General features: G+C 33.4%; 3 protein-coding genes and 1 long non-coding RNA gene across 8 annotated transcripts; all 4 read right to left on the reverse strand.

Annotated features, from left to right (window-relative positions):
• Positions 1-5,601: 5,601 nt before the first annotated feature.
• LOC109798860 (uncharacterized) lies at positions 5,602-9,429 on the reverse strand. 3 transcript variants are annotated; one of them, XM_020359274.3, is made up of 4 exons: positions 7,394-9,429; positions 6,979-7,100; positions 5,985-6,106; positions 5,602-5,883 (listed from the first exon to the last, which is right to left on the reverse strand). In XM_020359274.3, exon 1 carries the CDS (start codon positions 9,426-9,428, stop codon positions 7,464-7,466), a length of 1,965 nt encoding a protein of 654 aa, XP_020214863.2. In that variant the 5' UTR covers position 9,429; the 3' UTR covers positions 5,602-5,883; positions 5,985-6,106; positions 6,979-7,100; positions 7,394-7,463. The 3 variants fall into 3 exon arrangements, with proteins under 3 accessions (XP_020214863.2, XP_020214862.2, XP_082918207.1); XM_020359273.3 differs by having other exon boundaries at positions 5,985-6,381; XM_083062081.1 differs by lacking the exon at positions 5,985-6,106.
• Positions 9,430-12,556: 3,127 nt separating this feature from the next.
• LOC109798748 (porphobilinogen deaminase, chloroplastic) lies at positions 12,557-16,843 on the reverse strand. Of its 3 annotated transcripts, none has more exons than XM_029271259.2 (5): positions 16,589-16,843; positions 15,285-15,690; positions 14,014-14,220; positions 13,122-13,299; positions 12,557-13,023 (listed from the first exon to the last, which is right to left on the reverse strand). In XM_029271259.2, exons 1-5 carry the CDS (start codon positions 16,738-16,740, stop codon positions 12,995-12,997), a joined length of 972 nt encoding a protein of 323 aa, XP_029127092.1. In that variant the 5' UTR covers positions 16,741-16,843; the 3' UTR covers positions 12,557-12,994. The 3 variants fall into 3 exon arrangements, with proteins under 3 accessions (XP_029127092.1, XP_020214719.1, XP_020214720.1); XM_020359130.3 differs by having other exon boundaries at positions 12,557-13,039; positions 16,589-16,838; XM_020359131.2 differs by having other exon boundaries at positions 12,557-13,039; positions 15,285-15,695; positions 16,589-16,730.
• Positions 16,844-17,516: 673 nt separating this feature from the next.
• Positions 17,517-18,805, reverse strand: LOC145950598 (uncharacterized). The gene is made up of 2 exons (XR_014428390.1): positions 18,656-18,805; positions 17,517-17,718 (listed from the first exon to the last, which is right to left on the reverse strand). It is a non-coding gene; the product is annotated as an uncharacterized LOC145950598 (long non-coding RNA).
• Positions 18,806-22,549: 3,744 nt separating this feature from the next.
• Positions 22,550-25,316, reverse strand: LOC145950741 (uncharacterized). Its single transcript, XM_083062430.1, has 3 exons — positions 25,167-25,316; positions 22,994-24,227; positions 22,550-22,574 (listed from the first exon to the last, which is right to left on the reverse strand). Exons 2-3 carry the CDS (start codon positions 23,752-23,754, stop codon positions 22,550-22,552), a joined length of 786 nt encoding a protein of 261 aa, XP_082918556.1. The 5' UTR covers positions 23,755-24,227; positions 25,167-25,316.
• Positions 25,317-26,805: the final 1,489 nt, after the last annotated feature.

Here is a 26,805-nt window from a genome sequence, read left to right on the forward strand (position 1 = left end):
TGGAAATTTGAGGAGAACTAAAATATTTTAAAACATTTCCAGAGTAACGTGTACTTCTATTTTTAAATTCAAAATTATAAGTAGTGATTTTTAAAATTTCTCCCTTATAAACCAAACAACAATAAAGTTACATTTCCTCCTTTTCATTAAAACATTTTTACTGACATTTTCTTAATCAAATAAAATTTTATAATCTCTCTCTTCCCCTTTTTGATTTCCTTCTCTTCCCTTTCATTGGAATTTTTCTCTTTCTGTTTTCTTTTAAACCATACAAGCTCTTAAGAACTACCTTTTCCAGTAGACTTTCACAAGGACAAGTATTTTTAATATTTTTAAATATTATATATATATATATAATTTATAAATTGTCTTTATAACTTAAAATATGGTAAATAATCAATTTATTTATAATTTAGAGTTAATCACCTTATATATTACCGGTATAAAATTTTTTTACATTGGCAATGACAACTAATTATATATTTTAATTATGTCATGTTACTGTAAACACATTTACTTTGACATAATTAAAAAATATAATTAGTTGCAAATGTAAAAAAAATTTAGCATATAGATAATTTTCTCTATAATTTAATTCCATAATCACTATGATCTATTGGGGGTCGGAATACATAAAGTCTTACTGTCTGCCTACGTAAATTTACTCATTATTCTCATTTTCTCGAATCTCAATTAAACCCTTTTATTATTATCATTATTTTTTTCTATTATAATATTAGTATAAGCTTTAATATATTTAATAAATATGCACTTTAACAAGTAGCATTCAACTAGTCATTTACTAACTCAATATTCTAACCGAAGCGATGATTAGCCTTATTCTAATAACATTGATTTTCATTATAATTCAGATAGTTAAAAAAAATTAAATAAATATATTTTTAGTTTCTTAAACTTAAGCTAAATTTGTTTTTAATTTCTTATATTTAAAAATAATATTTTTAGTCTTTGAAATTTTTAAAAAATCTTGTGTTGGTCGTTATACTCAAATTTTGTTAGAGAATCTATCGAATATTATTATATAAAATTTATCTTCTGGTATTTTTATTAATAAAAATATCATTTTAAACTTAATTAATATTGCATAACTATCTCAATCTATCACTTTCAGATATATCATTGGTAATATGAGGAGGTAAAATAAGATTTTTTAAAATTACATAAATTAAAAATAATAATTTTAAATTTAAGAAATCAAAAATAAATTTATTTTAAATTTGAAAGACTAAAAATATTATTTAAGCCAAAAGATTATATGTATAAATATTTTCCTTACATCTTAATTTCTAAATCATTGTTGGGTATGCATGATAACATGGTGGAATTTGACTCTCTTATCCTACAGTGTAATGAGCTTACGAAAGGCAAGTCTAAAAATTTTAATTCATGTCCATCTTTGTCAAATTATATAGTTCAGGAAACTGTCATATTTTTTAAAATTTAATTTTATTCTATAATATTAAATGAACTATAATTCATTAATTACATTTCAATTTACGCAATGTATAAAAATTAATAAATAACAACTATCTTTTAGTTAAATGTATAATTTTAAGTTTATTATTTAATTATTATTATAATAAAATTATTCAAATATTAAAATAATTAATTTAAGTTTTTAATAGATATAAAAATAAAAACACAAAAATAAGTAACTTATAATATGCTTTGAGCAAACAATTCCCGTCAAAATTGGGTTGCGAACGGATTAATATCTGTGAAATTGATTTAATTGCCATGTCTTCTTTCCCGTAACATTCTAGTGTCAAATTCTGATTCCTAGATATGTCTTTTGATCGAAATGTTTTTAGAGATTGAAAATCGATTTTTGTTATAACTAATATTTTATAACCTGTATTTTACAGGATAAATTTTTTTATCTTATAAAATTAAATTACTTAATTCATCAAAATTAAATTATATATATATATATATATATTAACAAAATTATCCCTAGTATTAATAAAATACTTACTCCACTAAATACTAATTCAATTAAAAAAATAACTTTAATTAAAAATAATTCATGCAAGAGACATTTTAGATTGATTTTCATTAAAAAATGGTCAAACAACTAAGTTGCTCTTACTAACTATTCCTTCTGTTCTTTATTAAAAAAATTATTTTAAATATAAGTAAATTTTAACTACTTCTACTTCATTTAATGATCTCTTTTAAAATATCTCTCATTTAATTCACATTCTTTTGATTATACTACTTTTTTTCATTTATAACAAGATTAATTTAAGAAAAATGTTATAAAATTTAATATATAAAACTAATTTCTTTAATATACATAAAATCAAAATTTTTCCTTATAATGGAGAACAGATGGATGGAGAAGAAATGGAGTAAATGGTAACTTAACAGTGTAATTAATATTAAGAGTAATTTTAAAAAAATATATATATTTAACACAAACTTAATGTTATTAATTAAATAAATTAATTTTTTAATCCTAATAAATTTGGCAATTAATTCTTATAAAAATAAATATAGAGTATTTTTTAAAAAATATATATAAATATATACTCCTTCCATATTCAATTATAAACAAAATTATATGTTAATTAAAAAAAATTAGTTAATATCATTTAATTTTGTTAAATCTCAATTTTAAATTTTTTTTTTTTACTCTACTACCCTTCATTAAAACTTGATATAAAAAATATAAAAATGTCATTAAAAATAAAATTTTAATTAAATAAATAACATTATTAGATAAAGTAAAAATAGTTACGATTTATTTATATTTAATTTCGCAATATTTTTTTTTTTAATATCTGAAAAAATCGTATTTCCAAGCTTCATTGGATCTTAATTCTTAAATTCCTTGGGCAAATTAAGTTGAAGACAACCCAAATTAATGTAACATGATAATTCATAAACGCCCTATTACTAGGTCGGCCTAGTCAATTAATTGGCAATGAGTCCTTGTAAAATTTTGATAAATCATTAATTATATTCACTGCATAACAAATGTTTAGTTGCCCAGGACGCTGAGTCATTAAATTGCCAAGTGGCAACAATAATTCCTTCACACCATGTATTTAAGATACTTTTTTCTTTTAATTTTATTTATTCTTCCAATTCAAATCTTCAATCCTTTAATATTAATGCACATAAATTAATTTTTTATTATTATAAATATGGGGTGTATTTGGCAATGCTGCAATATTAACTATACCGTATGGTGGTTGACTAGACCGAATACCCGAGTTCGTGGCCGACTAGGCCGAATACCCGAGTTCATGGCCAACTAGGCCGAATACCTGAGTTCGTGGCCGACTAGGTCGAATACCCGAGTTCGTGGACGACCATGTCGAATACCCGAGCCCACCGACCACTCACAATCTGAACGGAACCTGTCGGTGTGCTCGGCCAAGTCACGGATTTATGTCAGGATAATTATGGAGAGGTTAATTTATGTAATGCACCGGATTAGCCCCCTAATTTCCCGGAGCCCAGTTCTTAATCGCGGCCCAATAAGAATCACTATAAATAGGACCCTAGCGAGGTACGTAACTAACTTTCAACTACCACATTTATTACGCCGAGCACTTACTTGAGCGTTGGAGTGTTTTTGCAGGCACACCCCCTCTCACATCAAACTACCTGGATAGGAACGAGAAAACTGAGACCTAGGATCAGACCCGCTACAACAAGAATAAGTGAAGTGTATATCCTAACACAAGAACATTAACTTATAAACTAATTAAAAACTTAAAAACAAAGTGAAAACTTATAAATTAGGAGTTGAAAATGAGAAATTATAAATTTACCTTGTTGAATTGAATTTTTTTTTAAATTAGTTGATAAATATGGAATGGCAAAAAATAATTTTTATAATGAAAATGAGAAAATGATAGAAATACAAGAAATACATTACCTACCAATTAAGGCAGAAATTCAATTAACCAAAATAAGAAAAGAAAATTTAATTATGACCCAATCAACCAAAGTCAACTAGTACCTTATAAGTAGCCTATGGACTACCAAGATAGTACCTTATAATATTTAATTTTACTCTCCCGTGCTGGACTCAAATAACTAATTCATCAAGATTAAGAAAAATTGTTTTATTAGTTAAGATCAATAAGTATGACTTAAATTTTTTATTCTTTCCAAAATTATCCCTAAATTAATAATACACCTAATATATGTTTTTAAAGTTTTTGTATTCCAATACAAAAAATGAGATTATTTGTACTTCACTTAAATGAATTTCACTAACTTTTTTTTTTTTTTTTTTTTTTATCTCAATGAATGTATTTAATAAAAATATTTTTGTAAAGAATAAACTAATGCTAGAGATATAATAAATCCATGTCGTAATCAACTAAATCAGAAAGTGCATCTTTATCAATTTTATTGTTCAACTTCCATGTGAGGGTGAATCTATCCATGAAGTATCAGAACTATCCTGGCTGAAGTGATTTGCCAATAGGTGTAACATTTCAACTCCATGCTTTGAACCAGAGTCAGAAATGGCCTCGGTTTTAGACCTGAAGCGAGTGGTTTCTTGCTTTTGCAATACAATAATGCTATTGTAGGTTCATTCACCAATTATATTAAGCCTTTTGGCTTCAGTCAAAACTACTCAGGATTCACATCCAAAAAGTGGACAACTGTTGCATTTGGAACCAAGTGATTTGCGTATGAGTTCTCATCCTCTATACTTTTTTCTAACTCTTTGGCAACAAAATTCCCTTGTTGTCCATAAGGGTGCGACTCAAAAGATTCCATCTTTAAAGGCAAACCACGGTCATCATTACAGCAGAAGACCATACATAAATCATGACTATACCACCTGATCTTCAAGACCATACAAAATGTTACTGAAAGTTTCTATGATATATAAACACCAACTCAATTTTTAGCACACAATGCAGAGGATAACTTCTCAGAAATAGAAAATGTTGTGCTTGCCCCAAGACATGGCAGGAGGCTTTAAATGTATGAACAGTGAAGACAGCGAATCTATCTAAAATAATCCTTTAAGAAATTAGTTCCCACCAACCAAAGCCGAAAAAACCCCTATTGAAAGGAGTTTGTTGGTGTACCACCATAAAAAGTGGTAGGGGAAGAGTACTGTAACAGAATATTATGACCACCCGAAGTTGTTAATAATAGTGGTTACACGGTGGATAATTAATTGAGATAGTGGGGGGCAAGAATCAATAGGGAAGGGGCAGAGATTGTAATTGTCTATAAGGCAATAAATTATTATAAGGGGGGAACTTACATAAATAGAAAGGAAGGAGAGTTAGTGAGGTACTTCAAATTTGGATTGGAAATTTCAGTGGCAGGAGAGTCCAGGTCTCTCAAATAGCTGGGAGGGATACTTCCTATTTTTCTGTATTCATCATCTCTATCTTGGTTCATATATCAATCTGATATTGAGTTAGAGTCTGAGGTTTATCTTTAATATATTTTCAAATTTTTCTTATTTATTTTGAACCAGTTCTATTAAAGTCATAACAAGATATTGGAATAGTAATTTATGGACGTCATCTTATTTTTAAGGTTAGTTAAAGTCTAAGGATGATAACCAAAACCAGTTTCTTCCCTTTACTCCACTTATTTAATTTTTTTTTTCAATTGCATGTGCACTATATTGTATAAGAACCATGTTTACAAACAATTCAATGAGTTTGAGATGAACCAGAATGAATGTTTTCAACCCAAAATAAATGATGGCTAGAAGAACTTAACAATTTCTCAGAATAATAATCATGAATCTCATTATCACAACTTACAAGATGACAAATTATTAAGCACCAGTCGTATCCTATTATGTGCATATAATTGGCTTTGATTTGTTGGGTCTTCTACCCAATCCTCACTACCTCCTAGGCATATCTGTACAGATGAAAAGAAATGATCAAAATTACCAAGAACTCAGATGGAAGGCAAAGGAGAAAAAGAAGGAACAATGCATAAATAAAATATCTAGCACAAACCTTGTACATATCCTCCTTTGAAAATTCCAAAAGAGGCTGCACAAGAAGGATTCCCTGGTGTGCTTGAATTTTGCGGTTGGAATGCATATATGTAGGGAAAATCTGGGAGGTGAAAGGCATGCCTGCAAGTCCAAGCACACCACTATTTTGAGAAAGCCTTAAAATAAATAACTCAGCCTGCATTGTTTCTCAACAATCACTACATGTCTTAACATCTTGGAACAAGCCTTTGATCTTAAAGGATAATAATAAAACGCCACATATTTCCCACTCAAAATTTCAATTATTTCTTCAAAATATTAAGTAAATATCCATATGCAGACTGGCTATGCCCAAACATTCCTTAATCACTTTATGATCATAGAGGCCAAGATCTCCTACATGTGACACGCAAACTCTGTCCAAAGCAAAGAAAATCAGTGAAATAAAGAAATAATAACTGCTGATGAATAACATGGACGAGCTTCTAATCTAGAAAATATTTTACATAAGCTATATTATATTCATCTTGATGAACTTGACTGACTATGAGCCATAGCAAATTACTAATAAGTTTCATTGTATTTTAAGTTAATATAATTACCAAAACAAACATCGATCCCTGCATTACAAACAAACTCAAGGGTTTTTAGGCCCTCATCATAAGTCTTTGTTGTGATGATGTTGGGATAATATTCCCTTCAAAAGTGTCTAGGTTGTGATTATAGGCAGTGAGACCTGCCTTCTTGAATTCAACACTGTTTCTGAGGGTGCAAAAAACCTCCATCCCTATATCCCTACAAACACACTATAAGTGTTCTCATTTTTACCGAAGAGTTATACTTGTTTCATTTGAAAGGTAATAAATAAAACATTCAGCGTATTTTTCACTCACCACCAACCTTTTATTATGTATTATTATATTTAGCAAACAAATCTGAATAAGAAGACTTATCTTCCTAAGACTCGACAGTACTACTTGATAAATCTGACAAATAAAATGATGTCGCATTACCTTATGTCTTTCACATATTCAAGGATCTGGTTGAAGTTGGTCTATCTTCCTAGAGTATCCTTCGACACACACCCATACAAAAGCGAGTGCTCCTGGCTTCTTTTGTCAACATGAGAAGGATTCTCCATTCAAGAAAAAACATAGCACCACATGAGCAACAAGATGCGTGATTCTTTTTTTTTTTTTTTTTTTTTTTCAGAAAACAAGAAAGATAAATAAAATACGATATGCAATATAAATGTTGGAAAAGATAAATAAAATTAGTTTAGTAATGTCCATTGTCCACTCTAAATGAAAAAAAAATGTATATATGCTTTATCATATATACAAAACTAAGCAGTATTTTAAGCAGTCTAAAATACGATCTTTTCTATAAAGAGAAAAATATATACAGAAGAATTTCTTGAACTCTTACCAATCAATTTTTCATCACTTTATGAAGAAAATCACAACTGTACAGCAAAAAAAATACTATATTATCTCTATCAATCCTTTGCGTTCTTTATTCTTTTTATTAGAGATTCTATTGATGTTTGGATTCTACTTCCTTCTGTTCGCATCACTGCTTCAGACGCCTCCCGTAGATGTTGAATTCCACGACCCAAACTGGCAATTGAGGGAGCTGCAGGGAGAGACTCAACAGCGCACTCAATTCCATCACCATATAAAAGCAGGCCTGAACAAGTTCCAATACTGCCAGCAAATGTAGCCCAAGGCAAGAACCCAACAGGCCGCAACTTTCGCTTCCTCATTATTTCATAGAAAGCTGTTCTCATGACTGAAATACTGGTTTTTTCAGCAGAAGCTATAACACTGTGAGTAACAGCTCGAATTTTTTCAGCAGATACTGCCACCTTCATGATGCCCGACGTTTTGGCTCCTGAAGTTGCAACCCCTGGAGCAACAACTTTAGAAGGGCCTAAGGCAAAAGCCAGCACTTTCTGTATCTGGCTTAGACCGAATTTGAGCGAAGCTGGAGTTTTGAAAGAAAGAACCTTCACCAGTGTTGATGCAGGGACCACTTTGGTCAGTGATGAAGCTCCTAAAACTGCTGTCGCTCCAGCCCCAACTGCCACCATAGGTTTATCCGTTAACAACCTTTTCTTGTCACCATGATTTAACATAACCCCTTTACCTTCAGAATTCGTGATCAGTTGTCCAACCAGCTCTTTAACTTCAACAGGAAGAGGAGTATCCCAGTATTTCCTAATACCAGCCAAGGCACTAGCATCTACCACCGCCACAATTGTCGTAAACTTCTCAGTCTGGCTCCGGATAGCGTGAGCAAAGAGCGCATGCAACTTGTCATCAGCCGGAAGCTCCGAGAACTCGACCTTATCTGACTTGGCACCACCCTTCCTGTTAATCGGCCTTAACCCCTTATTATTCAGAGCAATTCTAAGTCCCTCAACAGCAATTCGGAAAGTATACACCTCAGAAACAGTTCTTTTGTCAAGAACCTCCCCTCTATTCACATCCAACAACATCTTCTGCACATGCGCAAGCGCCTTCCCAATCGACGGAAGATCGCCAAATATTTCATACAAATCCTCAAGCAACGGATAAATCGACCTAGCAAAACCCGGAGTCTCAAAACTAGTTGATGGCTGAATCTCCAAAACAGAACTAACACCACCATTGTTACCACTAAGCAAAAGTGGATCCAAATAACCAGATAAAGCCCTAGCCAACATCACCCTAAGTTCCTTATCAAGAGAAAACCTCTTCAAAGCCGGAGGGGCCAAAGATGCAGCATGCTGCTGCTGCTGAGGAACCAAACTATGAACAAGACTTCGAAAACTACTACTCCTATCAATCACACCACAATTATCATCACCACTACTATTACTATTACTATCACCCCAACTAGAGGGAGATTCAATAACAAGAAACGATGATCCAACATCCTCAGCAGCTCTCTTAGCAGCCAACAAGGGGCCATGAAAACTGGTCCCGAAAATCTCCCTCAGCACCAAGTTACCTGCAACACTCTCATACACGTCCCTGCCAATTTTATCAAGAAAACAGCGTTTGATTACCCCGAAAGAAGAAGTCGGCAACGGAAGGGAGTCTTCTTCCTCGGAGAAGGCGGAAACTGCTGCCTGCACCAAAACAGCGTCGGGTTTGATCTCCCGGATGAGGCACTCGGCATCAGAGGCCGATCGCTCCGATAGGTTGAGAGAGGAGAGAATGTAAATTAGGGATTGGGTTTGGGGGTCGCGGAGAACCAAGACGAATTGCTTGGTGTCTTCGGGTAAATTCAGTTTGCTCACCAATTGCTTCGAGCCTCTCAACTCGTCCACTCTGAAGGGCCACAGGTTCCATAACCACGCAATCGTCATTTGAAGAATGCGGATTTGGAGAAGGAAGACGAACCCACAACACAACTCTATGCTTTTGAATGTGTGTGAATGCTGTATTTTTTTTTTTTTCCAACAGAAATTGGGCATTTGGCTGCTCAACAACTAATATATAAAAGGTTAAAAACTTATTTTAGTCCCTTATAATAATTATTTATTTTAATTTAATCTTATTTTTATTTTTAGTTTCAATTTAATTTTAAATTAATTAATTGGTTTCAATTTGGTCCTACATAAATTAATTGGTTTCAATTTAGGACTTCCGTCCAAATTATTTAATCGGAATTAACTGTTGGCCACGTGGATGTCATGTAAATGCATATGTGGATATCACGTGGACGCCAAATTTTGTGAAAATACCTGAATCATAATAAAAAAATTATTAATTTATTTTCTTTTAGTGTCCTCTAAATTTTTACATTCATTTAAAACAAAAAATATTTTATATGTTAATTTAAATTAATTTAACGAAATATCATATGATTTTTAATTTTTTTAAAAATTTTATAAATTTGATCTATACATGAAAAACTTTTTAATTTAACAATTAAATTCTTAAAAATTTGATATAGAACATTAATTATTAAATAAAATAAATCTATCAAGACTTATTCTTGAAGTAAGTAAATTTTTTCTTCATTAAAAATAAAGATAATTTTACCATAAAATAAAAAACAATTAAATAATAAAATAAAATATAAAAAAATATTAATATATTTATTATATTAGATATAACAACATAATTAAAATATAATTAATAATATATATTTTATAAAATTATTAATATTTTATATATAAAAAAAGAATGAAAAAAATTTTAGTTGAGGCAAGTGCCCCCACTATGATTAACTTAGATCTGTCCCTGCATATGGTTAGTGGGGGTAATGTTTGAAATGCTTTGTACCTTGGGTCTTTTTCCTTCCATGATGATTCACAACCGTGAACTATAATCATTGATAGTTTATGTTTAGCAGTCTGGAACCAAAATGGCCCGTTCTAGTTTCACTTTTAGTGTGTTAATTTTGCACCTGGAACGGGCCGTTCTGGATGCAAAATTAACATACCAAAAGTGCAACCAGAACGGTCTGTTCTGGTTTTAGAGCGGGAAGTTCTGGTTCAAAGTGTTTTGAAAAAAATTGGCATCCACGTGGCATCTACGTGGCCTCCACTTATGCATCTACGTGGCATTCACGTGACCAACAGTTAACTCCGTTTAAATAATTTGGACAGAAGTCTCAAATTGAAACCAATTAATTTATTTGAGACCAAATTGAAACCAATTAATTAATTTGGGACCAAATTGAAACCAAAAATAAAAGTGGGACTAAATTAAAACAATTATTATAAGAGACCAAAATGAGTTTTTAGCCTAGATAAAATATAGACTTAAATGTCTATTTAAGTACATGTAATATATAGCGAGTTTTGATGCAAGTCTCAAAATTCTTCTTTATTTTTCATATTTTAAAAATTTGTAAATATTACTTTTAGTTTTTATAAAACATATTTAGTATTTATAAAATTTATAAATATTATTTTTAATAATATCTATACATATTATAAAGGAACATTTTACTAATCATCATTTTGATCTCCACTTTTTAGTGGACCTTTATATTCTTGGATGTAAAAAAAATTATTATATCTTTTATAATTTTTAAATTTATTTGTATATAACTATAAGAGACACAAAATACCTCGACCTTTATAGTTTATATAATATAATTAACTTCTGTATATTAAACATGAATTTATATTTTATATAATAGTATTTTTATGATCTTTTCTTTAACTAGAGGATTTTTAGAAAAAAATTTAACTTCTCATCTAATTTAATTTTTATTTATCATAATTATTTATAAATTAAATATAATAATTTTAAAAAGTTATAAAAAAAATTATATTTATTTATATATTTAATTTTAAATATAATTTATATATTCAAAGATAATATTTATATATATATATATAATTTATTATAAATTTTAAACAACTCTTATATATTAAACATGAAGCTCTAAGACATTTTAAGAGGATTTTTCTTTGACGAGAGAATTTAAAAAAAATAAATTTATTATCTAATTCTATTTTTATTTATTTTAATTATTTATGAATTAGATTTTAATATTTTTAAAATAAATTATCAATAAATAAAAAATAATATATGGTATAATATAAATTATTTATCATAAATCTTAAATATAATTTATATATTTAAAATTATCTATTTATACAAATTTAAATATAATTTATATATCTAAACATAATATTTATTTATATATTTTATTTATTATAAAATTTATTATATATATTAAGTATTTAGTTTGTGCATTGCACAAATTAAAATACTTGTTTTTGTTAAATTTGTAAATATTATTTTTAATTTTTATACATATTTTAGTTTAAAGTTTGACCTATTCTCACTTCTATTATTAGGAATTACTTTCTTTGTTCCATTATATTTGACATTTAAGATTTTGGTACATGACTTAAGAAATACAATTAATATATCTGATTTCATAAATTAAATGATATAATTTTCTAATATACTCTTAAACTTTTTGAATTTCTACCAACAATTAAAGAAGGAAATTAATAATAGTTAATGATATAATAGAAAAATTATTTAATGTTATTGATATTATAAAACAACAATCAAATTAAAAAAATAAATTCTTATAACGTTAAACATGGAATATACATGAGAATCAACATAATGTGACATGATTATCAGGTGATTTTATCCTTAAAAATATGTGATTATGAGTTCAATTGTCAAGCTTAGGTGCAGAAATGAGTACTTTTTAAACAAATCTTAAAACTTCAAAAAAAAAATTTGTAAAAAAAATAAATTAGAAATCAATCCTACAAAACCTATTTTATACTGGATTAGATCAAATTTAAATTCTAAATTAAATTTCCAAAAAATTATATTAATAAATTTTTATTTTTTTTAACTTTAATATTTTTAAATTTTTAATTAAGAACTTTATTTATGAATACATATTAATAGTATTTTATTTTATTCTGTGAAAGAATACATGAGGAAGAATAATTAAAATAGCAAGCAAAGATAAACATGAGGAAAAGTTAATAGGCTATACCCCCATTAACGCCAAACATGAGGAAAAGTTAATAGGCTATACCCCCATTAACGCCGTCGCCACTGAGGTAGAAAGTAGCTACATTTCAACAGCAATGGCAAAAGTCACCCAAAATAGCTGAAAATTAATTTTAGATGTGAATATTACCCCGTGTAATGTAAAGATTTCCATTCCGGGAAGAAAGGACAAAACAATCACTCCACCAAACTCTCCCATTACACTATTGTGGGAATAATACACACTACACTATAAAAAAATTGGCTTTCTAATCACCAAAAGATACAATAATTTGACCAGGATGAATGGCTCACTAACACTTTTCTAACTCAGCTGAATATTTTAGTCTTTACAAGTTTACAACACGGTTGAAGGCTAGACGAACCTGGGATGTAGTAAACTAAAAATGCTGACCATACGACCTCCCACCTCCCATAGCTACGTACCCTGATCAGGTATTGTGTTGTTGGGCCTCTAATTTGGGTTGTCAACGACTGAAAAAGCCAGGTCCAGCTCGAGAAAGAAGCTCCTCCCCAGCATCTTTACCCATCTTTATCATATCTTCAACAGTATATGGACCAATTCTGGAAGTTTCAAGCACTGCTTAAACGGAGTTAAAGACAAACTTAGAGAATAGTAACTAAGCTAGAAGTCTCAATAGTCATATAATTGAAGTTCATACCACGGGTTCCATCAGGGGAAGCAACTAATCCTCTAAACAAGCAATTGCCATCCTCTTTTCTGCAAGCATAGCCTGCAATAGGAGTGCGGCAAGACCCTTCCAAAGTTTCAAGGAAGGCTCTTTCGCAGGAAACTGCTAGTCTTGTTTCTTCATGATTCAGTGAAGCAATGTATTCTGACTGCATAAATCAGCCAACCACATTTACAGAAACTAACTACGCAATTGTTTCCAGCACAAAATCTTTTCTCCTTGAAGTATTTCACTATTTATGATGAAAGAGTTCTTCAACCCTCACTATAAATTCTCTTATATAGGACAAGGGGGACTGGAAAAAGATTGGGGGAGGGGGGAGGGGAGGCGGTCATTTTATGTTTGAGCAGGATTTATTAGAATTTTGTATGACATCATTATACATATATCAATCTAACGTCCTATTATTCAAAGTCTATTCTTTCTTTGCTTCCATCCCTACCTAAGCACTATAATTCAATAATTACATCAGAACCGAAGTTCATCAAATGTCATCGTTGTGACAGCTATTTTGAGCTATTCCCCAAGTACTTTTTAAGTCTCAACTAGCTGAATCAGCTGATATAGTTTCTCACAAGATAGGTCTACATCCACAAGCCATATTATCCCAATTATTGGCCAGAAACTATCAAGTATTATTTCTTCAAATGTATGCTATTAGATGAAAACACAAGTTTTTATCTCTGATATAGTTTCTCACTTGATTGACAGCAGACAAAAACCATAAATGTACCCAGAAGGCATGATACTATAGCTTACAAAATATAATCTAACATTAACTTGCTATCATCTAAGGAAACATCTTTTAAGCAGGTCCAAGAGGCAAGATCGAGCAAATAATGCACTATAGTTAAATACTCACCATTTTATCATCATTACTTCTGCAAGCTATTCCAATTGCACCTTGGGCAACAGCTGGAAGCATATCATCGATTGATAGGATTGAAGACACATTTTCTGTCATATTTAATCGCTTGAGTCCAGCTAATGCCAATAGGGTAGCTTGGACAATGCCCTCACTGAGTTTTCTCAGCCTTGTTTGGACATTGCCACGGAAATTTTCCTCTACCTGAGATTAAAATTATAGGTAAATAAAAATCTAAGAATCTTTTAGTGGTCCAGAAAACTGAATTGTCGCTAAAGAAGTAACTTGAGAACAATTCAATGACAAACCAGAAATAGGAAATATTGAAGAAACACAACGTTCATACATATGGAAATCATATAAGAAGGCTATACTTTTAAGATGACATAGGTAATGTTCCTTATCCTAGAATAAGAGTCTCAACCATGACACTGTCTATTACTTTACACTTATTGCCCTTATCTTGCTGTTAAAGGTAACAAGGGTATACTAACTAATGTCTGCTGATTTCTCCGGAACCAAACATTCATGTATGATTGTATTAAATGCTTTTACCATAATCGAAGCCACCTATAATTAAACCATAATGGTATGAATCAGGACCAGTCCCATTTCATGTCTTCAGAAATCCATTGATAGCACTTGGTAGACATGTTAAAATAGGATGGATTGGTGGAACATAACATGAATTTTGTTCTATGTTTGATGTATTTTAAAGAACAAAAATGAGGCTAAAAAGGAGTTCAGTTAAGAAGTGGAACCGAAAAGGCAGAATAGAACAAAACCATGCCATTCCGTTCTGTACACACACCAAGGCTACCATTGTATGATCCTTAGAAAGAAACCATCCAATCTAGGGATGATTTTTAACCATAAGTAACATACAGAATCCCAGATCCACGACAATTTATCTAAATTACAATTGGTTATAATCAAAATATTAACCATCCCCCTCCCCAGATAAAAAATTGAATGCCTCCAATAGATGACCTCAAATATGTAAAGTACTAAAGTCACCAAACAGATGCTCTAGAGCTAGAAGCCATCTCACAAAGAAACAGCAATGATAATAAGTTGGTGATATTACTACCCATTCTCTCACTAGTCAGTAGTCACTAGGAAAAGGCATTGGAAATCATAATTGTGTTTCAGGCCCTAATGATAATAATGAGAAAAATAAAAGATAATGTCAAGAGACTAGAGAGAACTGAGTTTAATATGAATGGAAACATTATATAGGGGAAAAAATCATGATAATGCAAGGTTACATTTAGAGATGGATATCTGTGAAGTATCTGTGACTTTCGTCTGAGTGAAGCAGTACCAACAACACTTCCAGAGGGTAGATCAGCCAGTGAAGCTGCAGTCAAGGATATAAATGCATCTCTGACATCCTCACGTGGAAGATTGCATGGTAGAATTGTTTTATCAGGTAAGTAAGTAGGAACATCTTTCATTGAGTGGACGGCAATGTCAACGTCACCGTTTATGAGTGCCTCGTCTATTTCTTTTGTGAACAGGCCCTTCCCACCAATGTCTGCAAGCGGTTGTGATAGTATTTTGTCACCAGTTGTTTTTATTATCACAATCTGAATAGCCCCTTCTTCCGCTAGCTCTGGATGTGATGCCATGAGTTTGTCTCTGGTCTCGTATGCCTGAGCCAGAGCTAGTGGACTGCTCTAAATATAACCAAAATTATAAATAAACCCAAATAAACAAGGGAGTCCAAGACCATTTGTCAAACCAGTCATGGAAGCATGCAGAATCAAGTAGCTAGTAATAATTGGGTTAGTAATGATAAAAAAAAAATCATTGCAGAGGAAACAAAGATGAGATTGCCTTCCTTTCAAACAATCTAATTCAATCTCTGGAGTTTAAATGGGCATGAAGTCCACTTAAATCTACCGAGAGGACTACAAGCATTTTGATCACTAAATCTTTTTTCTGAAATTCTCTTTTCAGGAAAGGTGTAATCAAGGATAGTGTGACAATCTTGAAGTGAAGTAATTTATGTGTGTTTGAATTCATATTAGACTATCTAGAATCACATTGAAATATCACCTAACATAATTTGAAGTACATGTCTCCACATTTTATTTCCATATTAAAGAATTAATTTTGAGTTGTTTTCAGAATAAAAACACCAAAAGATAAATCGCGCTACTTCAAAAATAATTTTAATTAAAATCAGTTTTGCAAACGGAGATAAAACTCGGTATAATTTTGTGTGCAACATAAAAGCTATATAAAGTAGTTTCAACTCAATTTTGAACCAACACTTACTTCCTCAACCTGAAAACATATTTACCTAAAATCACATTACCCGATAATTAAAAGTGATTCTGAACAATCCTGCTCTAAAACAAAGCCCATTTGAATTACGGCAATCAGAAATTTACATCAAGGAACAGGATCTGCCATCATTTATGTCACAATACAAGCATTTTTAAAGTTAAATGAACATGCGAGGGCAAGTTTTGGGGACTGAATAATTTGAATGACTAGTTATTGTATGATATAGAAAAATTCCTTTAAACTTAAAAAGAAAATGCGAATAAGAAGAGTGGAGAACCTTCCTCTGGTACCAATTCTGAGAAGAGCAACCTTGGTCGGCGATGTTTGTTGCTCAACGGCAAGCGAAGCCCTGATGCGACATTTGGAGAAAGGTGAAGTTCTGACAGTCAAAGATGGGAACGCCAACGCAGAGAAGCAGAGGGACTCCATTTCTCGCGCGCACACAACACATACAATCAACTTCAACTTCAATGCGATGTGATTTCATGATCTATAAGATATGATGATACGGTCCTACCCTACCCAAATTAATTTAATTCTATTCGTCATATACTAGTAATGGGATAAATGAGAAATGACACATTAAATTAAATAAATGTCTAACTGTTGTGTTGTGTCGCTTCCGAGGCTTACATTTAAAAATAAAATAAAAATTATCAAAATGATTATGGATGACAATGATCATTTTATTTTTTTTACTTTTTAATAGATTATATATAAATATGTTGGCTTATCAAACATATTAAGCTTTTTATAAGTTAAGTCTAATTTTTCTTTTTTAAGTTTAAAATAAGATATGACATATTTTTTATTTCTATTAAAGAATATCATGTTAGATACATAAAATATATTTAATATGAATATTTTTAATAAAAATAAATAAAAATCGAGTCATGCAGTTTAATTAGTGACCTGTCGGTTCAACCTTTGACCCGTCAATTTAACTTTTGACCCACTGATTCACTGATCCAGTACCTTAACCGGTTCGATGATCGGTCCGATTTTTTAAACTATGAATAGTTGTAATTCATGCACATATAAAGAATTACAGAAAATTAAAAAAAAAGTTAGATGTTGGGTTGTTTTCGAGAGGTGTTGAGAGAGGGAAACTGTAACGACCCACCCTAGGCCGTCACATCAATAACCAACCAAAATAAAATATATAAAATAAAGAAAATAGAGCAAAAGCCAGCTACGCTAGAGTGTAATTATACAATAACATATGAATTGTTTCCAAAATATATAATATAATCTGCTATAGCAGAGTCATCATCCTTAGTAAAGTCATACAGTAATCCAAAAGATAATATAATATAGACACCCTAGGTGCTGGTCAAGCTCTAAACCTTGCTACTACTCAAAGCAGCTATCAGAAGACTTCTTGCTATCCCAAGCCTCACACCTGATCTGCTCCCCCACAAAGTGAGATCATCACAGTCCAAACCACATGGAAAACATGCAAGGGTTAGCACATATAAAACCAACCATAGTACAATAAAATGAAATATCATTAAACAGATATTTATCCATAATATATATATATATCCGCACTAAGGAAATAAACCTTATAAATAGTTATTTCCATGCCAAATATAAATCAAATCTAAAATCCAATGCATACAATCCACACCATTTGTATACATATTCCACATCCAGAAACAAAGTCACACCACTGTATAATTATTCCATGATCTCACACCAACATATACTCACAATGTTGGCCTCAACACCATCCACCAAGTGTTGACACGCACGCTGAAACATATCAGCAACCCAGGAATCACACCTGACCTCTCATGGAAAATATACAGCTGGATTACGTCGTCACGTAACCCTGGTGATCATGGCCACTTCATCCATCGGTATGACTCGGCCTGGCCCCCATACCGGTAGCAAATAGAATACTTAAAGGAGTACTTCAGAATCCACCTAACATCTGAAGTGGTTTATCATATAACCTTTGGAAAAGTTCCACATTGGAATCCTCACCATGGGATTCCCAATATCATATTTTTCCAAAGATTATATCCTGATCTCACCAAGAGATCTAATCCATGCCATAACCTTACTCCTTTAAGTCCTATTTACTTTTCCAAACCACATACACATACTTCATAATTATATATATAAACATAATCATAACCATGCCAAATTAAATATCCAAAACAATCACCAACTTGAATAAATAACAACCATCAATTTAAATAAATAACAACCTTCATACAAACAAAATAGCATATTAAAAGTTATACTACTCCTATCATGCTCATGTATACTAGATTAAGTCTTATAAGCACTACCCTTACTTAGCATACTAGATTAATTTTATAAATGCCACCCTTACTTGGATAATCCTGAACTGAAACTCGGGCAGAACCTCCACCTCTCTCCTTAAACAGGAACCGAAACTCGGGCAGAATCTCCTCTACTGGATTCCTCTTCCTCTCTTTCCTCTCTCTTTCTCCCTTTCTCTCTCTAGGAATTTTCTCTCTCAAGGCATACATTCCCAACACCCCAAGGCCCCTATTTATAGCAAATTTTCGCCACCTAACCAGAACGGCCCGTTCCGAAAACGGAACGCCCGTTCTGAATCCTTCAGAACAACGTAAAATTTTCGACTGGAACGGCCCCGGAACGGCCCGTTTCGAAACCCAGCAGAACGGCCCGTTCTCCTTTCGGAACGGCCCGTTCTGCAAGGAGAACGCCCTGTTCTCCAAGTAGAACGGCCCGTTCTGCAAGGGGAACGCCCCGTTCTCCAAGCAGAACGGCCCGTTCTCCTTTGGAGAACGGCCCGTTCCGGCCCTGTTCTGCACAAATCCAGAACACGTATTTTTCTCTTTTGGAACGGCCCGTTCCGCTTTTGGAACAGCCCGTTCCAAAATCCGAAAATGCCCCAAAAATTTTAATAAAAATTACGAAAATGCCACCGATAATTACTAAAATGCCATCCAATAGTAAGATTACAAAAATACCCCTATACCTTTGAAAATTTACGAAAATGCCATAATAATAAAATGGGTATTACAATTCTCTCCAACAACAAAAATTTTCGTCCTCGAAAATTCACTTACTCTAAAAGAGATATGGGTATTGATCCTTCATCCTTTCCTCCAACTCCCAAGTAGCTTCATTAGTAATCTCATCCCAAATAACTTTCACCAAATTGATAGATTTACCTCGCAACTGTTTAACTTTCTTATCTGCCACTGAAACTGGCTGTTTCTCAAAAGTTAAATTTTCCTTAACTTGTACTGCCTCTAATTCCAAGACATGACTTGGATCGTGAATATATTTCCTCAGTTGTGAAACATGGAACACATCATGTAGATTAGAAAGGAATGGAGGTAATGCAATCTGATATGCCACTGGTCCAATCCTCTTGAGAATTTGATACGGTCCAATAAACTTAGGATTCAACTTCTTAGCTTTGATAGCTCTTCCCACACCTGTGGTAGGAGTTACTTTCAAAAACACATGTTCTCCTTCTGAAAACTCCAAAGGTTTCCTCCTTTTGTCTGCATAAGACTTTTGCCGATTCTGAGCAGCTCTCATTCTTTCCTGAATTTGTTTCACCTTTTCAGTAGTCTGTAAGATGATCTCTGGCCCTACCATCATTGATTCTCCCTCTTTAAACCAACACAAAGGTGTTCGACATTTCCTCCCATACAGAGCCTCAAACGGTGCCATTCCTATACTTGCATGAAAACTGTTATTATAAGTGAACTCGACCAAAGGCAACATCTCTTCCCAATTCCCTAGATGATCCAAAATACAAGCCCTCAACAAGTCCTCCAAAGATTGAATAGTCCTCTCAGACTGCCCATCAGTTTGTGGGTGATAAGCAGAACTCAGCCTCAACTTAGTCCCTAACGCTTGATGCAAACTTTGCCAAAATCGGGATGTAAAACGAGGATCCCTATCAGAGATGATACTGGAGGGCACACCATGTAATCTAACAATCTCCTTAATATACAATTGAGTTAACTTTTCTAAGGACCACTTTATATTCACCGGAAGAAAATGAGCACACTTAGTTAATCTATCCACGATCACCCAAATAGAATCACAATTCTTAGCAGACCTTGGTAATCCAACAACAAAATCCATGGTTATACTATCCCATTTCCATTCTGGGATCTCCATCATTTGTAACAAACCTCCTGGTTTTTGATGTTCCACTTTAGCTTTTTGACACACAATGCAAGATGCAACATACTCAGCTATCTCCCTCTTCATACCATTCCACCAGAACATTTTCTTCAAATCTTGATACATTTTTGTCATACCCGGATGTACACTCAACTTACTTTTATGACCTTCCTCAAGTATCAACTTCTTCAACTCCTCATCTTGTGGAATACAAATTCTACCCTTATACCTCAAGATTCCATCCATATCTTGTTCAAATCCTTCAGCTTTCCCAGAACTCATCAACTCCTTAACCTTGTTCAAACTCGCATCCTGAACTTGTTTTTGTTTCACCATCTCTAAGAAATCACTAGTAATGGTAGTCATACCACAACTAATAAAATTTGAGGCAATCACAACATTAAGATCCATATCCCTGAATTTCTCTACTAACTCCATCTCTTTAACCATCATGTAAGACATATGAAGAGATTTTCTACTCAAAGCATCTGCCACCACATTTGCTTTACCTGGATGGTACATTAACTGAAAATCATAATCTTTCAAAAATTCAATCCACCTCCTTTGCCTCATATTTAACTCTTTCTGATCAAACAAATATTTCAAACTCTTATGATCACTGAACACATCAAACTTTGCTCCATAGAGATAATGTCTCCAAATCTTCAAAGCAAAAACCACCGCAGCCAACTCTAGATCATGCGTAGGATAATTTCGTTCATGAGTCTTTAACTGCCTAGATGCATAGGCCACAACCTGCCTATCTTGCATAAGAACACATCCTAAACCTTGATGAGATGCATCACAATAAACCTCAAAAGATTTATTAGGATCTGGCAGAATCAACACTGGAGACGAAGTCAACTTTTCCTTTAACTCTTGAAAACTCCTTTCACACTCCTCCGTCCATATAAAAGGATGATCCTTCCTGGTCAGCTGTGTCAAAGGCATAACTATTTTAGAAAATCCTTCTATAAATCTTCTATAATAGCCAGCCAATCCCACAAAACCTCTAATTTCAGTAACTGACTTTGGACGCTCCCACCTCAAAATCGCTTCCACCTTAGTAGGATCAACTGCAATTCCTTGTGCAGAAATCACATGACCCAAGAACTTAACTTCAGATAACCAAAACTCACATTTTGACAACTTTGCAAATAACTGTTTCTCCTTCAATACCTGCAAAACTATCCTCAGATGTTCTCTATGTTCTTCCATAGATTTAGAATAAACCAGGATATCATCAATGAACACCACCACAAACTTATCCAGAAAGGGTCTGAAAATCCTGTTCATATAATCCATGAAAATAGCTGGAGCATTCGTCACTCCAAAAGGCATGACAACATACTCATAATGGCCATATCGAGTCCTGAAAGCAGTCTTTGGTATGTCCTCTTCCTTTACCCGAATCTGGTGATACCCAGATCTCAAATCAATCTTGGAGAAAACAGAAGCTCCCCTCAATTGGTCCATCAAATCATCTATCCTTGGCAAAGGATACTTATTCTTGATTGTCAATTTATTTAACTGCCTGTAATCCACACATAACCTCACACCACCATCCTTCTTCTTTACCAATAACACTGGTGCTCCCCACGGAGATACACTAGGTCTGATCATCTGCTTCTCCAAAAGCTCCTCAACCTGCTTTTTCAATTCAAACAACTCCGCTGGTGCCATTCTATAAGGAGAAATGGACACTGGTCCCGCCCCTGGTATAAGATCAATACTAAACTCTAACTCTTGCTTTGGTGGTAATCCCGGAACATCATCCGGAAAAACCTCTGGAAATTCTCTAACAACATCAATATCATTCAACAACTTTTCATTCTCTATACTAATAAAAGATAAGATCATAAACCCAAGAGCTCCATTCTTCAACAACCCATCCACCTGTCTATTAGAAATAAATCTCTCCTGTTCATCAGTAGGAAAGATTAATTTCTTCTCTGAACAATCTATCAAAACCCTATTGGCAGAAAGCCAATCCATCCCTAAAATCACATCCAAATCGGATAGAGGTAAACAAAACAAATTCACTTTATAACAACGCCCTTCCACCTCCACTGGACATCTCAAACAAACTTCAGAAGTTAAAACAGACCCTGAAGCTGGGGTAGAAACAACTAGATCCACACACAAGGAACTCACTACTAAATTTAACCTTGCCACGCATTCATAAGAAATAAAAGAATGTGAAGCACCAGAATCAAATAAAATAGAAATATCATTACCATCAGCTTTGCCCTTTCCTTTTACCAGTTCAGATGTCGTTTCAGCTTCAGCACCTGTTAAAGCAAAGACACGACCTGCTGCAGTAGGCCGATCCACTTTCTGGTTCTCTCTAGCTGGAATATTTTTGACATTGCAATCTTTAGCCATGTGACCCACCTTGCCACATTTAAAACAAGCATAATTCTTTGTAGGACAATCCCTTATCATATGTGGGCCTCCACATCTATAACATCTAACAGCTCCTGTAGTAGTCCCCATTGGTTTCTTATTAGCATTCCCAATTTGAAACTGAGACGGTCTCTTTTGAAGATGTTTCCCCCTACCAAATCCAGATGATCCCTCTGGACCCTTTGCCATTTTATTTCCTCCTTCAAATCTCTCAACTGTTTTTGCCTTTTCAACTAGAACTGGGAACTCCATAATTTCCATAGGGACAATAGTCTTTTTCAGCTCAAATCTTAAACCCTCACTAAACTTCCTGCATCTCCAGGCTTCAGTGATAGCTTGAGAATAATACCTAGCCAAGTGTTCAAACTTGACCACATACTCTTGTACTGACATATTTCCTTGTTGCAGTCTCAAAAATTCAGCTTCTTTAGCATACCTAGCACTATCTGGAAAATATTTCTCCAGAAACACCTTTTTAAAGTTATCCCAATTTACCGCTTCACCTCTAGCCTCCATCATAGCTTGAGCACCCTTCCACCAGAAGCTAGCCTCACCCACCAACATATAAACAGCATAAACTAGCTTCCTCTCCTCGGGACACTGCATCACCATGAAAATTTTCTCCATCTCCTCAATCCATTGATCAGCAACTTCAGGTCCATTAACACCTGTAAATTGAGGAGGATTCCCTTTTCTGAATTCTGACAAGCCCCTATATTCATCAGGTACTTCAGTCCTAGCTGCTTCAGCTGCAGCCCGGTTAGTCTCCATCTGAGCCAACAAGGTATTCTGTTGTCCAATAGCAGCAGCAATTAACTCCATAGCTTGAGCAATTTGCCGCCCATCCATGCTTGAAGAAGAATTAGAATGATTTCCCCTACCAGCCATCCTAAAAAGGTCAAAGAACTTTATGAGTTTACACGAAACTCAATAAGAAATTCCTAATCAAGATTAAGAAACTCATGAGTTACTCATGAAGTTCCTTTCATTTCCACACAACGGAAATGCAACAAGACCATTTCCCACAAACCCTAAAGAGACTTGACCAGCTCTGATACCAAAATTGTAACGACCCACCCTAGGCCGTCACATCAATAACCAACCAAAATAAAATATATAAAATAAAGAAAATAGAGCAAAAGCCAGCTACGCTAGAGTGTAATTATACAATAACATATGAATTGTTTCCAAAATATATAATATAATCTGCTATAGCAGAGTCATCATCCTTAGTAAAGTCATACAGTAATCCAAAAGATAATATAATATAGACACCCTAGGTGCTGGTCAAGCTCTAAACCTTGCTACTACTCAAAGCAGCTATCAGAAGACTTCTTGCTATCCCAAGCCTCACACCTGATCTGCTCCCCCACAAAGTGAGATCATCACAGTCCAAACCACATGGAAAACATGCAAGGGTTAGCACATATAAAACCAACCATAGTACAATAAAATGAAATATCATTAAACAGATATTTATCCATAATATATATATATATATCCGCACTAAGGAAATAAACCTTATAAATAGTTATTTCCATGCCAAATATAAATCAAATCTAAAATCCAATGCATACAATCCACACCATTTGTATACATATTCCACATCCAGAAACAAAGTCACACCACTGTATAATTATTCCATGATCTCACACCAACATATACTCACAATGTTGGCCTCAACACCATCCACCAAGTGTTGACACGCACGCTGAAACATATCAGCAACCCAGGAATCACACCTGACCTCTCATGGAAAATATACAGCTGGATTACGTCGTCACGTAACCCTGGTGATCATGGCCACTTCATCCATCGGTATGACTCGGCCTGGCCCCCATACCGGTAGCAAATAGAATACTTAAAGGAGTACTTCAGAATCCACCTAACATCTGAAGTGGTTTATCATATAACCTTTGGAAAAGTTCCACATTGGAATCCTCACCATGGGATTCCCAATATCATATTTTTCCAAAGATTATATCCTGATCTCACCAAGAGATCTAATCCATGCCATAACCTTACTCCTTTAAGTCCTATTTACTTTTCCAAACCACATACACATACTTCATAATTATATATATAAACATAATCATAACCATGCCAAATTAAATATCCAAAACAATCACCAACTTGAATAAATAACAACCATCAATTTAAATAAATAACAACCTTCATACAAACAAAATAGCATATTAAAAGTTATACTACTCCTATCATGCTCATGTATACTAGATTAAGTCTTATAAGCACTACCCTTACTTAGCATACTAGATTAATTTTATAAATGCCACCCTTACTTGGATAATCCTGAACTGAAACTCGGGCAGAACCTCCACCTCTCTCCTTAAACAGGAACCGAAACTCGGGCAGAATCTCCTCTACTGGATTCCTCTTCCTCTCTTTCCTCTCTCTTTCTCCCTTTCTCTCTCTAGGAATTTTCTCTCTCAAGGCATACATTCCCAACACCCCAAGGCCCCTATTTATAGCAAATTTTCGCCACCTAACCAGAACGGCCCGTTCCGAAAACGGAACGCCCGTTCTGAATCCTTCAGAACAACGTAAAATTTTCGACTGGAACGGCCCCGGAACGGCCCGTTTCGAAACCCAGCAGAACGGCCCGTTCTCCTTTCGGAACGGCCCGTTCTGCAAGGAGAACGCCCTGTTCTCCAAGTAGAACGGCCCGTTCTGCAAGGGGAACGCCCCGTTCTCCAAGCAGAACGGCCCGTTCTCCTTTGGAGAACGGCCCGTTCCGGCCCTGTTCTGCACAAATCCAGAACACGTATTTTTCTCTTTTGGAACGGCCCGTTCCGCTTTTGGAACAGCCCGTTCCAAAATCCGAAAATGCCCCAAAAATTTTAATAAAAATTACGAAAATGCCACCGATAATTACTAAAATGCCATCCAATAGTAAGATTACAAAAATACCCCTATACCTTTGAAAATTTACGAAAATGTCATAATAATAAAATGGGTATTACAGAAACTAGTGTAGGTATGGCGATGTTGATGATGGTAAAAACATAATTCATGTTTGAATTCTTAAAACAATGCAGCGTGGTATTTTTGTTTAAAATCGAAATAAATAACATTAACCTTTTATACATATGGTAGGGTGATTGGTCATTGTAGTGTCGTTTTTAAAATATTTTACGTAAATAGGGCTGTTTTGAAACTATTTACATCTTTGGGGCTGTTTACAAAGGTTTCGCTATGGACCATAACGACACCGGTGATACGTGTAAATTTTCTTTTTTCTACAAGCCATGAACGTTATATTACTAAAGTCGCTGTAGCCGGTATCGCTTCAAATAAAGTCGCTATAGCCTATACTATTGACCAAGCTAATGAAGAAGAGAGAAAACAAAATACTGTTGCAATTTTATCTAGAGAATGAGAAAAACCTGATAATGAAAATACTAGGCTACCCCTTAAATACATGAGACTAAAGAGAATTGACTAACAAACTAAGCAATGACTAACCGAAAAATAAAACTAACTAAAATATATATTTACAGCATAAATACAATTATATAATCTAATATATAGCGACACAAACGACTTCAAATAAAGTTGTTATAGCCTATAGCGACACAATTTAATTTACTTTTATTAAAAAAAATTTTTGAAAACTGATAAAATAAATGTGGAGAAAAATAGATGTTGAGAAGGAAAAAACAGGAAAAATATAAAAGATAAAAATAAGTGAACGAAAAAAAGTGTAAAAAAACGAGAGAAAAAAAAGAAGGATAAAGAAAAAATATTTAACAAAATTGATAAAATAATTTTTGAAAAAAAAATTAAAAAAATGAGGTCGCTATGGGCCATAGCGTCACACTGTCGCTATGGGCCATAGCGCCTCTGTTGTACATTAAAAAAAAATATAAATGTAATTTTAAAAATATATATAATAAAAAAGAAAAAATTATGTGAAGGAAA

Source organism: Cajanus cajan, chromosome 8 (assembly GCF_000230855.2).
Source record: "Cajanus cajan strain Asha chromosome 8, NIPB_CcT2T_4, whole genome shotgun sequence".
NCBI lineage: Eukaryota > Viridiplantae > Streptophyta > Magnoliopsida > Fabales > Fabaceae > Cajanus > Cajanus cajan.